This window comes from Melozone crissalis, unplaced genomic scaffold, assembly GCF_028551555.1.
Source record: "Melozone crissalis strain CALT ecotype California unplaced genomic scaffold, PUWL_Pcris_2 ptg000086l_1, whole genome shotgun sequence".
In the NCBI taxonomy this organism is placed as follows: Eukaryota; Metazoa; Chordata; class Aves; order Passeriformes; family Passerellidae; genus Melozone; species Melozone crissalis.
Genome location: NW_026535863.1, coordinates 3,082,147 through 3,097,327, shown reverse-complemented (window position 1 = coordinate 3,097,327; position 15,181 = coordinate 3,082,147). Strand labels below are relative to the sequence as shown.

At 51.4% G+C, this 15,181-nt stretch overlaps 1 protein-coding gene across 1 annotated transcript; it reads left to right on the top strand.

The window, feature by feature from the left end:
* On the top strand, positions 1 to 3,849 carry OLFML3 (olfactomedin like 3). Its single transcript, XM_054290797.1, has 3 exons — positions 1 to 111; positions 1,661 to 1,946; positions 2,883 to 3,849. The coding sequence occupies exons 1-3, from the start codon at positions 1 to 3 to the stop codon at positions 3,668 to 3,670; spliced, it is 1,185 nt and encodes a 394-aa protein (XP_054146772.1). The 3' UTR covers positions 3,671 to 3,849.
* The last annotated feature ends 11,332 nt before the right edge of the window (positions 3,850 to 15,181 follow it).

Below are 15,181 nucleotides of genomic sequence, written 5' to 3'. Positions count from 1 at the left end.
ATGGGGCCCTGGCGCTGCCTGCTGCTGCTGCTGCCGCTGCTCGCCCCGGCCCTGCGCGCCCAGCAGCAGCAGTTCATGGAGTACGTGGAGCGCCGCATCACCCTCCTGGAGGTACAGCCCTGCACCCCGAATCGCCCCGGAATGGGAGCCCAACCCTTCCCCAGAGAGGCCATGGGGCTGGGAGCGGGGCTGGGGATGGAGCAGGGCTGGGGTGGGGAGCTCTGGAAGCTCCTGCCGGGGTCCTGCACAGCCCAGCTGGGATACACCGGGGCAAGATGGGTGTGGGAGCACTGGGGGATGGGGGGATTGGGGGAGCAGGGGTGTTGTGGGTGTGGGAGAGCTGTGGGGACATCACGGGAATGGGAACATCTCAGGAGAAGGGGCATTGTGGGTCTGGAAGAGCCGTGGGGACATCGCAGGAATGGGAACGTCATAGGCATGGGGACATCATGGGAATGGGAACACCACAGGAGAAGGGGCATTGGGGGTCTGAGAGAACTGTGGGGACATCTGGGGAATGGGAACATCAGAACCATGGGGACATCACAGGAATGGGAACATCCCCAGGAGAAGGGGCATTGCAGGTCTGAGAACCATGGGAACATCACAGGAATGGAAACATCACAGGAGAAGGGGCATTGTGGGTCTGGGAGTACCGTGGGGACATCACGGGAATGGGAACATCAGAACCATGGGGACATCACAGGAGAAGGGGAACATCTCAGGAGAAGGGACATTGTGGGTCTGGAAGAGCCATGGGGACATCACAGGAATGGGAACATCAGAACCACGGGGACATTATGGGAATGGGAACATCATGGGAAAGCAGGGATATTGTGGGTCTGTGAGAGCCATGGGGACATCAGGGGAATGGGAACATCAGAGCCATGGGGACACAGGAATGGGAGCATCACAGGAGCGGGGGCATTGTGGGTGTGAGAAACATGGGGAGATCACAGGAATGGGAACATCAGAACCATGGTGACATCACAGGAATGGGAACATCATAGGAAAGCAGGAGCATTGTGGGTCTGGAAGAGTCATGGGGACATCAGGAATGAGAACACCACAGGAGAAGGGGCATTGTAGGTCTGGGAGAACCGTGGGGACATCACGGGAACGGGAACATTACAGGAGAAGGGGCTTTGTGGGTCTGGAAGAGCCATGGGGACATCACAGGAATGGGAACATCTCAGGAGAAGGGGCATTGCAGGTCCAGGAGAACCATGGGGACATCACAGGTCTGGGAACATCATGGGAAAGCAGGGACATTGCGGGTCTGGGAGCTTCACAGGGTCATCACAGCAACGAGGGCATCAAGGATGTGGGAGCAGTGAAGGAGACTGGGGAGCTCTGTGAGCTCAGGAACATCATGGGGGCATCCTGGGGGTGTCACAGGAGAGCAGGGCCTTGTGGGTCTGGAGGTGGCACGGGAATGGGGCATTGTGGGTCTGGGAACATCATGGGAGCATTGCAGGAATGGGCATCACGGGTCTGGGAACATTACAGAACCAGCACAGGAGCAGGAACAGGGTGGGATGGGACCCAGAGCCACGAGCCCCATGTGGCTCCGGGGCCTCCCCCAGCCTGGGCAGGTCGGGACAGCTGCCATGGTGGGCTGTGAGCTTTGGAGACCTCAGTGTCCCCTTGGCCACCCCAGGAGAGGATCTCCCAGTGGCACGACCAGAGCAGCCGCTACTCCACGGAGCTGCGGGACTTCAAGAACCAGGTGCTGGGGATGCTGGAGGCAGCCGAGAAGGAGCGGGAGGCGCTGCGGGCGGAGGCCGAGGGCGCGGCCGTGCGCGTGGACCGGCTGGAGAGGGAGGTGGACTACCTGGAGACACAGAACCCCGCCCCGCCCTGCGTGGAGGTGGATGAGACGCTGATGGACAAGCAGGTGGCCACAGCCAAGCAGAGGAAGAATGAGAAGTACACCAAGCTCACAGGTGAGGGGCTGCCGTGGCTCCCTAGGGGATTGGATATTATACAAATCTCTGATAATTCAAATTAAATTTGTATCTGGTGTTGTAGAATGGAGTTTAAATGTTAACCAAGCTTTCAGGCAAAAGTTTAAATCTTGGAGGCACCATAGGAAGAGCTAATATTTCCCACAAAGCTGGAATTGCCAAAAGCTGTGTCAGGGTGACTCGGATATGAATTGGATACTGCCCTTGATGGCTGGGTTCAGGGAGACCCAGGAGCTCAACAAGGTGCTCAGCAACCTGCATCCCCCTGCACAGCAGATGAAACCACCCCAGGTGTTGGAATGACTCCTGTCTGAGCGTTACTCTGACCCTTCCCAGCCCACCCTAGTCCAGGTGTCCCCCAGCCATAAGTCAGGGCATTGTGTCACAGCAGGGCATCTCAGATGTCTCTGGCACAAGCCCCTGCATCCCCCCCGGCCTGGAAGCTGCATCCAAGCCCCAGGCTGGAGCCCTGTATGTCCCCAAAGCCTCCAGGGCAGGGCTGGGGTGAGGGTGGCTCCTCTCTGTGTCATGGATGCACTAGGGGACTTCCCAATGCCACCAGGGATGCTCCTAAACCCCTTCAGTGACTTTCCAAGGGGTTTGGATGGGACAGGTCCAGGCCATAATTCAGTGGTTAATTGAGGTAGTAAAGGTTGTTCCTAGGAGTAGGCTAGTGATGAAAATTAGATTTGCTTGGGGGTTCATTAGCAGGGGAAGGACTTGAACCATCATTTTTGGGGTATGGGCCTGACAGCTTGTTTAGCTGACCCTACTAGAAAGTAAAGGAAGTATGGAGGGTTTTAATTCCTCTAGTGTAGGTTTGATTCCTGCTTTTCAAAGCTCCAGCATGGAGCAGCAGCAGTGCTGCAGGGCAGAGCTGTTCCCAGGCTCTCACAGCCATCCCCTCTCTCACAGATTGCAGTGACACCATCGCCAGTGTCAGGGCCATGAAGATCCTGAAGCGTTTCGGCAGCTCCTCGGGGCTCTGGACCAAGGACGCTGCAGGGAGCTCGGAGAAGATCTACGTGTTTGATGGCACCGCCAACGACACCGTTTACGTCTTCCCCCGCATGCGGGAGTTCACCCTCTTCTCTGCCACCCGCAAGGCCGCCCGCATCAAGCTGCCCTACCCGTGGGTGGGCACCGGGCACCTCGTCTACGATGGCCACCTCTACTACATCCGCCAGCAGGGCCAGTCCTTCCAGGTGATCAAGTTCAACCTGGCCAACAAGACGGTGGTGGACAGCTCGGTGTTCCCGGCCGAGGAGCAGATCCCCGTCTTCGGCCTCTCCCCCTCCACCTACATCGAGGTGTCGGCGGACGAGGAAGGCCTCTGGGCCATCTACGCCACCAAGGAGGACGAGAAGAACATGTGCCTGGCCAAGCTGGACCCCGCCTCGCTGGACATCGAGCAGATGTGGGACACGCCATGCCCGCGGGAGAACGCCGAGGGCGCCTTCGTGGTGTGCGGGGCGCTGCACGTGGTGTACAACACGCGCCTGCCCAGCCGTGCCCGCGTCCAGTGCGTCTTTGACGTCAGCGGCACGCTGGCCCCTGAGGACGCCTCCCTGGTCTATTTCCCCAAGCGCTACGGTTCCCACGCCAGCCTCAAGTACAGCCCCAGGGAGAGGCAGATCTACGCCTGGGATGACGGCTACCAGATCATTTACCGCATGGAGATGAAGAAGAAGATGGAGGTCTGAGGGTGCGGCCTAACCCGGCCCAGCCCAGCCCAGCCCAGTCCTTCTCCCATCACTGTGAAATGAGGAAATGCTGGATCCCCACCCCAGCCACCCCCCAGCACTGGTGTCCCCACCTGGGAGTAGCCAGCAGAGTCCTGGACTAATTTAACGAGGTTTTCTTTTCTGATATAATGAATAAATAGTACGCAGTGAAGTGCGGCCGCCTGCCTGGGGGAGTGTGGGGTGCTGGGCAGGGCTGTCAGAGCCCCGAGCTCCACCTTACCCTTAAGAGACCCCAAAAATCACTTCCCGAGGGTGGGGTGTCCTTGCAGGGCTCAGAGCAGTGAGCACTGACAGACCTTGGGTGGGTGCCTGGACAGGGGTTTGTGTTTGGTGAGGGTTTTGGAAGGGCTTAGGGCAGAGATGGAACACGAGGCTTTGGGCAGGCTGCTGCTCAGGGCCAGCTCGTTTTACATGTACAAAACTGTGAGCAAACAGCAAAATCCTTTAATCTGGGAGGACAACAGGAGATTTCCCTCCCCTGCCGGGGCGGTGCTCCAGCCAGCAGGCCCCAGCTGTTGCTGATTTATGGAGTTTGTCTCTAATGAAGCACAGGCCACCTCCCCCTGCAGCCACAGATTCTCCATCTTATATAAGGCCCTGGGTTGCCCCATCCCCTTCCCTTCCCTCTTCCTCTGGCACAGAGCAGCCCCAGAGGGGATGGGGCAGGACAGGGCAGGTGCTGGGAGCCCCTCAGGGGCTGGGGACAGCCCCAGTTGTCCCCACACCATGTGTGTCCTTCCTGCCCCAGCAGAGACTGTGCCCTGTGCTCTCCCTCACTCCACACCCCTGCAGGGTGCAGGATTTGCCCCATTTCTGTCCCTTGAAACCCAGGATTGCTGTGGTTTGTTCCCATCACAACATCCTGAGAGCGCAGAGGATGGATTAGGAGGTGTTTCAGTGCCATGAGTGTCCCTTTTTTCCCAATTCTGGGGACAAGCAGTGAAGCCATAGGCCAGGCTGGCTGGGTGAGGGTTGCATCCTGCTGGTGCCGGTGCCAGGCTGCTTTTTGGACACCCCAGGGAGGTGCCAGCCCTGTGGGGAGCACCTGAGGGGGGCCACCTGCTCTCCCGGGGCTGTGGAGTGGCCATGCCACCCCCCTGCCACCCTAAATCCCATCCAGCTGTGCTCAGCTCAAGCCAAACTGTTCTGTGACATGGTATTTGCCTCAAGTTCTTTGGTATTATAATCAAATTTGTTGCATAAGAAAAATCTTCAAATACCCACTTTGAATGACTGTAATTGGCTGGTGCTGAAAGTTCAACACACAGTGCAAGTCAAGCAGAGAAATTATTCAAGTGTGAAGGACTCTGTGAACTGTCAAGTTAATTTATGGCCCTTTTCAAGATCAATAAGGGCAGTAAGAGAAATATAATTTTCAGAAATCTCACAGTAGTAAATAATTACACCCATGATTTCTCCAGCCTGAATTAAAATTGATGGGGCAATAATGATTGTGCACCAGAAACATCTTGTGGCCTGGAACATGTCCTGCACTTCCCTGTGACACCTGGAGCCTTCTCTGCTCCAGGTGAGCACTCCCAGTGTAGGATAGATGGGGGAAGCACGGTTGGGATGGATGGAGATGAGAGATCTCTGCAGCCAGGGCTTGGAATTTGGGGTTTATTGCAAAGGGCCTGGGTGCAGGGCCCTGCTGGGAGCTGCCAGCCACAGCTGGAGCAGGACTGAGAGAAGAGAGGGGGAGAGAAGATGAGACAGTAAGAGGGTAAGAGTGTAAGGGGAGTAAAAGGGGTAAGAGCATGGAAAAGTAAGAGCTAAGAGGCAAGAAGTCAGAGTTTACACAGTGAAGTTCCCATTACAATACCATAAATCTTCTTCTCTCTTGAATATTCTAATTCTCACTAACCAATCCAGTACAAGATATAAATCCTACAGCATTTACATACAGCCTGTAAGAATCATTACATTACCACACTCTCTTACATTTTAAACCCTAAAAACTCCTCTTTGGGCCCCTTCTGCCAAGCTGTAGGATCTGCTCTGACTCTTGGGCCTGTCTGCAAGCAGAGGGTGTTGTTCCATCAAAAGGGGATCACCTTCAGCTGGCCGCACCATTGTTTTCCATTTGTTCAGTAACCGAGGTATCTCAAAGCTTGCTTTCATTTCAATCTTACTTATAGTTTCTATATTCTCAAAATCTTTTGCCAGGCAATCATATTTATAAGGCTTTCGTGTTTCATCTTCCCAACATCCCAGCCTGGCTCTAGAGGGGCTCTGTAGCTCCTCTGGAATCTCTGCAGCCTCCTCCCTGTGCTGGGCACATGGGCAGAGGTGCCACTCACTAAACCAGGTCAGCCAGGGCCCCACCAGCTCCTGTGGGATTTATTTTGTACAAACTCTTTCGGAATGATGAGGAAAAGGAACAAAATTACTGCAGCACCCGATGGGCTCCTAGAGCACAGCACTTATCTCACACTCCACATCTTCAAAGTACTTCAGGAAACGTCAACTAATTAATCCTTGGAATAACTCCCGTCAAGCAGAGCAGCCTGATCTCCATCTGCTGGCAAACCAGAGACAAAGCCCACGTGTCTGATCAGCAGGGGTGGCTCAGCTCTGAGCTGGGGGCTGGTTGTGACACCGGGTGGGGACCAGGGTCCTCCAAGTCCTGAGTGCTCCCAGCTCCTGGAATCAGGAGTGTCCTGAGCTGGAAGGGACCCACAAGGATCCAAATCCAGCCCCTGCCCTGCACAGAAACCCCCAAATCCCACCCTGGGCATCCCTGGCAGTGCTGTCCAAACTCTCCTGGAGCTCTGCAGCTGTGCCCATTCCCTGGGCAGTGCCCAGCACCCTCTGGGGGAAGAACCTTCCCTGAGATCCAACCTAAACCTGCCCTGACACAGCTCCAGCCCTTCCTTGGGTGCTGTCACTGACTGTCACAGAGAGCAGAGATTGTCCCCAGGCTGCCTCCAGGATGGGGTCACCCTCCTCATCCCACCAGAGCTGAGTCCCTGCCATCCTCCAGTGCCACAGAGGAGTGTGAGGGACCTCAGAGACCTCAGATAGACCCTTGTGGGTGACCCTGCTGGGGTGACTGCTGAGGGAGAGAAGCAGCAGAGCCACAGGTTCCTGCTTGCCATGGCATGGACACCCCCAGCCCCATGGAGCTCTGCAAGTGCCAGAATTCATCTCCTGCTGGAGTCATCAATTCCTTTTTTTACTTGTTTAAGTATTTGTTGGCCCCATGAGGAGAAGGCAAAGGTTGTGCCACAGCTGGGGGAGTTGCTGTCAGAGCCCTTGGTGCCCTCAGGGGTGTGGATTGTCCCCACCAGCCACCCTGGCACTGCCCAGCCAGGAGCCCCAGTGGGAGCAGCAGCACCTCCATGGGACCCAGGGATCCCTGATGGGATGCAGGGACCCCAGAAAGATGCAGGGACTTCCAGCAGGTTCCAGGGACCCCGGTGGGATGCAGGGACCCCGGAAAGATGCAGGGACCTCCAGCAGGTTCCAGGAGCCCTGGTGGGATGCAGGGATCCAAATGGGATGCAGGGGCCCTGGCAGGGCTGCCTCAGCTCCCTGTGTCCTGTGTGCAAATGGATTTTTGTGGCTGCTCCCAGCTGCCTCTGCCCTCCCAGCCATTCCTGCTGCACTGATCGATTCTCAGGAAAACTCAGCCTTGACTCAGGGTCTCCAGTGGCAGAGACTGCCTGGTGCTGTGCAGGTCACCTGGGGCTGGCATGGGCAACCTCTTCCCCATAGAAGGCTGTGGAAAACCTTCATCCCTTCATCCCTTCATCACTTCATTTCTTCATCCCTTCATCCCTTCATTCCTTCATTCCTGCATCCCTTCAACCCTTCATCCCTTCATCACTTCATTTCTTCATTCCCTCATTCCTTCATTCCTGCATCCCTTCATTCCTTCATCCCTTCATCCCTTCATTCCCTCATTCCCTCATTCCTTCATTCCCTCATCCCTTCAATCCTTCATCCCTTCATTCCTTCATTCCCTCATTCCTTCATTCCTTCATTCCTTCATTCCTTCATCCCTTCATCCCTTCATTCCCTTGTTCCTTCATTCCTTCGTTCCTTCATTCCTTCATTCCCTCATTCCTTCATTCCTTCAATCCTTCATTCCTTCATTCCTTCATTCCTTCAATCCTTCATTCCCTCATTCCTTCATCCCTTCATTCCCTTGTTCCTTCATTCCTTCGTTCCTTCATTCCTTCATTCCTTCATTCCCTCCTTCCTTCATTCCTTCATTCCCCTGCCCATGGCCCTGTTCAGCCCCAAATGGGGGCAGCTCTGGGGCCAGCATTGCTCCTGTCCCCCCTCCTGGGGTGCAGCAGGAGTGGCCCCACAGCCAGCCCAGGGGCGCTGGGATCATCCTTCCCCAAAGGATGGTCAGTGGGAAAGATGCTAATGGGGCTGCTCCATCCTTCCCCCGAGTCTGCAGCTCCCTGGGCTTTAATTGCCAAATAATTTATCTCTTTAGAGAAGAGCTTCTATTAGTAATAATCCCTTTCATCTCTGCTCCTCTTGAAAAATGCTCCTCTTTGCAAGGCAATCTGGGCAAGTAAATTGAGAAGTTGTGTTATCAGTGGGAAAGAGAAACTCAGATCTTTGGGCTAATTTTTTCTCCTTTGTCTCATTCTCAAGGATATTGACTTTATTCCCCTCCCTGACTCTTTTCCAGCTATTGATAAAGTGAAATGGCTCAGTGTGTCCTGTTGGAAACGGGGGAACTAAAATTAAAACCAAGCGACTTAAACAAGTGCATTATGAAGCTCCCATTGTATTGAAACAGGAAGAGGGGGATAATTCTCCATTTAATACTTCCTTAATGGCTGGTTGGCAACGCTAATCACTGGCTTTTAACTTCAAATAAGTTCTCCTGCCCACGGAACATCTGGCTGAGGTGTAACTCATCACACACCAGCAGCAAAGGGAGGCAGAAAATCTCCCCTCAGGGGCTGGGAAGACACCAGGGCTTGAGGACACGCCAGGAGGGACATGGAGAGGCAGCCAGTCCTCAGCATCTCCTAATGGAAGTGCAGAGGAAGCAAAACCAGATTCACCCAAAACACTTCCTGCCATGGGCATCGTCCCTCTGGCAGGGGGATCTGTGGTGGGGCCCAGCTCTGATATTTCTCATTTTGGCACTGTCAGTGAGGCCAGGGACCTGCAGAGCACTTTGTGGGGCACTTTGTGTCCCACCTGTGGGGACAGGAGGGCCCTGGAGCTGCTGTGGGTGCAGGGACAGGACTGTGGGGTGCCAGGGGACATGTGCCCCTCACCTGGGCCAGGGACAGAGCCCTGGGCCCCTCACCCACAGCTGGTGGAGATCCTGGTGCTCTGTTGAGCTCTGAGGATGGACACATTGTGCCCCTGTCGCCCTGATTTTTTAAGATTTTCTAAGCCTTCTGATGTTTACATTCTTGTAGCGAACTTTCTCACACACTTTCTGTAAATAACTGATTGTTTGGCATTCTTTTATGAAAGAGAAGAAATTTAATAAACTGTTGGTTTGCCCAGTGTCATTGGAGAGGTGGCACTTTCACCCTCCAATCTGTCTCTTTTAGAAAACGGTAAATGTTGGAGCCAGAAAATAAATTTCCCTTTCCTTCACCTTGAGAACAGCAGTGTGTGTGCTCGTGTTGTTTTGTGTCCTATAGCAACATGGCCATCCCCACCTCCCCCTGCCCCATTTCTCCTCCTCAGACCCCAAACCAGCTCCTGCAAATCCTCCATGGCAGGATTGACCCCTTCAATACCAACATCAGTGTCAGCTGCCACCTCCTCTCACTGCTGACCTGGCCTTGCCGGGGAAATGGAAATGTTCGGCTTGTTAGAGAATAAATGAAGAAAGAAATAGAATTTAATCAAGAGACAACAGTAAAATAAATCCCATTAAACAAAAAAAGGGAAGTTTATTTTCTGACTCCAACATTTATAGTTTTCTAAAACTGACAGTGGATTGGAGGGTGACAGTGCCACCTCTCCAATGACACTGGGCAAACCAACAGTCCATCAACTCTCTCCTCTTCCATAAAAGAATGCAAAACAATGAGTTATTTACAGAAAGTGTGTGAGAAAGTTCACTACAAGAATGTCAACATCAGAAAGCTTAGAAAATCTTTAAAAAATCAGGGTGACACCAAAGGAAGGGACACAACTAAAATTTCCTTTTTAAAAAGGAATTTTGCACAATGACAGGGGCCCTGCAAATCTGGATCCCTGCTGTCCCAGCCAGCCTGGGGATCCCCAAGCTCCTCTAATTGATCCTTCCCACTGTTGTCTGCTCCTTCCTTCCCTCTGGAAAGCAGGAATAAAAATAAACCCTTCAAACAGGGAGCTCAGCCCTGTCAGAGGAGCACTGGCTTGTGACACACCAAGTTTCAAGATTTTCTGGACAGTTTCATTTACTAAAAGATTTTTCTGCTATTTTGGCTCTTTGATCAAGATGGATTATTCTCCCTGAGCTGCTCCCATTGGTGATAATGTGTCTCCATCCCCTCCAGGAAGGATTTTGCTGACACAAGGGAGACCCACACCCCATCCCAGGGATTTCACACATCCTGCAGGCTCTACATGATTTCACTAGGATTTTCTTTGGGGTGTTATTATTACTAATGCTGTTATATCAAAGTTGTTTCCTGAGGACAGAAAAATACCAGCTCAGCTATTCAGCTAAGCAGTTCTTTAATTTCTTGCCTCTCAAAATCAGCTCCCCAGTGCCTTTTTTTGGAATGGATCTGAATTTTCTGCTTTAATCCCCCTTCCTGAGGCAAAAGTGCTGAGGGGTGAAGTGACTCTCCCTGGGAAAGGAGGGTTAGGGTCTCTTTCTCACTGCTGCAGCTCAGGGATTGTAAGTGAACTCCAAGAAATATCAGTAGAGATTTTTTTATCTCTTTGCCCCTGAATCCCTCATCCTCAGCAGAAAATTCGGGGTTCCCAGCCCTCCTGACTTCCCATCTGCTGGCTGGGGAAGGGGGAATGGTGCAGACAGGGCAGGGGAGGCTGGAGTGGCACAGGGATGCAGAATTTGGGGGGAGCTGGAGCAGTTTCCCCCCAGCACAGCAGCCCTGGCTCTGCCCATGCTGCTGTGTCCTCCTGCTGCAGGTGGCCAAGGTCCTGGAGGGAGATATAACAGGATATAACCATGGTAACTGGGATTATCCAGGAAAATTGCTGCCATTGCTGCAGAGGTAGGGTCAAAACAAACAGAAATTATCAATTTTTTCCTTTTCTAATAGAATGCAGAAGTGTGTTATTGACTCGCTAATTGCTCAGCTAAACGGATTTCTCCAAAATTACCTCCTAACCCTTGTAAATGAAAATGGTGCAAAGATTAGCACTTCCATGGATCTCTGCTCAGGGGAGGAAAAATGAAAGGTCTGATTCCCTGCCCATGGCAGGGGGGCTGGAACTGGATAATCTTTACAGTCCCCTCCAGCCCAAGCCATTCCATGATTCTATGATTCCCTTTTAACCTAAAATTGCTCCAAGCTTTGCAACCTGGGGGATTCTTGGCACCACACAGGCCATGGAGCCACACTGGGCTTTGTGAGCAGCTCCTGCAGGAGATTGCAGCTCTCAGCTTCAGCTCTGAATTGTGAATCCTCCCCTGAGCGCAGGTTTTCAGGAAATCAGAGGCTTAAATGAGAAGCGTTCCTCTCCAACTGAGCCCCCTCCAATAGCAGTGTCAGCTGCCACCTCCTCCCATTCCTGACCTGGGAAATGGAAATGTTCAGCTTGTTAGAGAATAAATGAAGAAAGAAGTATAATTTAATCAAGAGACATCAGTCCCAATAAATGGCATGAAATTTTGCACAGCTGGGGTGTAGTGCCATCATCCCCTGGGATGCTCAGCTGTGTGCAGGCAGCTCTGAGCCCTCCATTCTCCTCTTCACTGCAAGAGCCACTTCCAGAGGCTTGCAGGGCCGTGCAGGTTTAGGAAATAATTATTTTAATTGCATCATCAGCTCCGTTCCTGCCGCCAGGAACTTTTGTTTGCATCCAAGAGAAGCCCAGGGCAGCACAGCCCTCATTGTCCTGGCATTGTCCTGGAGGGATGAGCTTGGGAAGGTGCTGAGCCATGGCAGCCCCACCTCTTTAGCCTGGAGAATAAATGATCTGTGATCCCAATGAGCAGCCAGAGGAGGAGAATCCCCCACATCCCTGTGGGGTCCTGGGGAAGGAGGGGAGAATTCCCTCAGCACTCAGGAGCAGGTGGAGCATCCCTGCAGCTCCCTGGGGGCCAGCAGAGCAGCAATGAGAGGTCATTGGGCAAAGCCCAGGTCATGCAACAGGCAGGAAGGTTCTCCTGCTTCCTGCAACCATCACATCCCAGAAAAACCCCATTAAATCATCTCTGGGAGGTGGGAGCTGCTCCCTGTGCAGCTGCCTTTGGAGCAGAGGTGCTCAGGGGGGTTTCACCTCTCAGGATTTCTGCTGGTCACAGTGACCCCGAGATACATAAAAGTCTCTTTTCCCAGCCTGGCAGTTGAAGATGGAGTCAGGATCCCTCTGTTCTTGTTCTCAAGGTTGTTTATTATTTCTTATCTTTAACATTTTTTATCTGGCCTGCCAAGATCTGTTCAGCAGGTCACACAGAGGCACACTGACCATCCTCTGAGGTGGTGTTGTCTTTTATACTAAAAACTACGTGTACATTATTTACAACAACTTCCCAATACCTATCACCTATGTTAGACAGGGAGCTTCTACCTTAAACCAATTTAAAAGTGTCAACATCACCCAGAAGATGGAGGCCAAGAAGAAGAAAGAAGGACACGGAAGTCCAAATTCCTCCATCTTGGGACCCCAAACCCCCATTCCAAAATCCCAATATTTTACTTTTCACCCCGTGACAAGCCATTATTCTACTTAAACTCTCTTGACTTGTAATTATTCATATAAAGGTGGTAATTTGCTCCATGGGCCAAAATCAAAGGCACAGGTGTGTTGGGCTCTGTGCCAAGGTCTCTGAGCCCCCTGGCAGGGGTTTGAGCAGAGAGATGTCCTGGCTCCCGACATCACCCTGCCCAGGACTGGAATTTTGGCACCAGGGTCCCCCTGGGCTGGTGCAGAGCAGAACCAGGACAGGGACCCTTGGTGGGGCATCCCCAGAGGGGTGGGCAGGGGGCTCCTCAGGAAATCAGCAGCAAAATCCTCCCTCTTTCTCTCAGACATCCGAGAGGAGCACAGGCAAAGCGGCTTAATTAAAAAATTACCAAAATTACCGCTCCTCCACTCGGTCCCTGCCGGCAGTCACAAAGCCTCAAGCACGGCAATTTGAAATGGAGAGGGATGTGCAGCTGCTAATGGGAGATTAGGAGAAATCTTCCACTTCGGAAGCAATTAACGAGCCAGAAGAAGTGTTTGCATGTGTGAATTGCATGGCTGGGTCGCACTCCCATCCTCTGCCTGGCTCTGGGGTGGTTCCCTGCTGATGCCCGGTGCCCAAATCCCTTCCAGGCGGCCCCAAGCCCTGTCCAGCCTGGCCTTGGACACTTCCAGGGCCTCCCCACCCTCCCAGGCAGGAATTCCTTCCCAATACCCAGCCAGGCTGATATTCTCCACTGCTGCCTTCCCACTGATCACATCATTGTGTGATGAGGTTCCTTTCATACATCAGCAGCACATTTGTTTGGCAAAGCGAAGAATCTTGTCATAACAATTTATATTTAGCCTCCAAATGTGGCCTTTAATTGCTAATTACAGAATGCTGCTCACAGGTTGGCAAATCACACACACCAAAAAGAAAAAGAAAAAACAGTTAGGAAGAAAATAATTGGGGGGTTAAAAGGGTTTAAGAAAGAAACAAATGTGTATCGGTGATATTTTTGTCCGATGTCCAGGAGGAATGATGAGGACTCCATGGATATCAGAAGGCTAATTAATTATTATATTATATTATATTATATTATATTATATTATATTATATTATATATTCATTATTTATATAATCTTATTTATTATATACTATATACTATAATATTATATATTATATATTATATATTATATATTATATATTATATATTATATATTATATATTATATATTATATATATATTATTATATATACTATATTACACTATATTACATTACATCTAAACTGAATCTGCACAAGCTCCCAACTGCACTCCACTGCCCAGAATCTCATGTCTGTCAGCCCAGTCCCCACACACACCTGGATTCAACTGGTCAGTAAATCAAAACCAGAATCCAGTTACCAATTCCCATCAGGTAAACAATCTTCCACAATGCATTCCACTTGTTCCAAAACACAGGAGCAGTAAATGAGATAAGAACTGGCTTTTCTTTCCCTGAGGTTCAGAGAATGTGAATCCCAGAAATATTCTTGGGAAGTTGTGCCTTGCTTTTCTCTGTGAAGAGAAATGTGGCTACAAACATGGTCCTTAATTATCTTAGGAGGGAAATAGCAGCTGAGAGATAAATGTAACTCCAATATTGATGTTTGCTTTCCTGTGGGGCTCCAGCACTGGGATGGCGACTCCACCACTCCCGACAGCTCCTCCAGCCCTGGGAGATGGGATCTGGCCCAGATGTGTCACATCTGGCACAGCAGCCAGGAAAAGGCCCCTGGGATTGGGATTGAGATTGGGGCTGGTTCTGTCCCTCAATCACATTTTCAACCAGGAAAAGGCCGATGGGATTGAGATTGGGGCTGGTTCTGTGTCAGAACCCAGGACATTCCTCTGGCTGCCCTGGAGGACTCCAGACGCTGGCAGGGGGCTCAGAGACCTTGGCATGGAGTCAAAACCATCTGTGCCTTTGATTTTAACCCATGGAAACAATTACCAACTTTGTGTGAAGAGTTACAAACCACAAGTTTGAGAAGAATAATAGTTAATTTATCACTGAGTGAAAAAGTAGGATTTTGGGTTTTTTAGAATGGGGGTTCAGGAGGCAAGACAGAGGAATCTGGTGGTGTTCTGTCTTTCTCCTTCTTCTTCTTGTCCTCCGTCTTCTGCTGTGATGGTGACACTTCTGGATTGGTTTAGAGTAGAGACAGACTGTCTAATATAGGTGATGGGTATTGGAAAATTATTGTAAATAAAGTACAGGTAGTTTTTAGTATAAAAAGATAACACTGCCCTGAGGGTGGTCAGTGTGCCACAACCTGACCTGCCGGACAGATCTCAGCAGGTCAAAAAAAGAATGTTATAGATAAGGAAAAATAAACAACCTTGAGAAGCAGAGCAGAGGAATCTTGACTTCTTCTTCAAGCACGGGGCTGGGAAAAAAGACTTTTTAATACCTTGGGAGCCATTTCAGCAACTCAGAGCCCAAGAGTTGTGTCCCCAGTCACATTTTCAGCCAGGAAAAGGCTGCTGGGCTTGGGGCTGGGGCTGCTTCTGTCCCCAGTCACATTTTCCCCGGTATTTTGGGTGCTCTCGGCTGTTCCCACGGCAACAGAGCAGGCTCTGTTTGTCCTGGCCCATCCAGGTACTTCATTAGCTTTAACCAACTGCATTTTTAATAGAAG

Coding starts and splice junctions, on each gene's coding strand:
- OLFML3 (XM_054290797.1), top strand. CDS start 1: ATGGGGCCCTGGCGCTGCCTGCTGCTGCTGCTGCCGCTGCTCGCCCCG. Junction 112..1,660: donor GCCGCATCACCCTCCTGGAG/GTACAGCCCTGC, acceptor TGGCCACCCCAG/GAGAGGATCTCCCAGTGGCA. Junction 1,947..2,882: donor GAAGTACACCAAGCTCACAG/GTGAGGGGCTGC, acceptor CCTCTCTCACAG/ATTGCAGTGACACCATCGCC.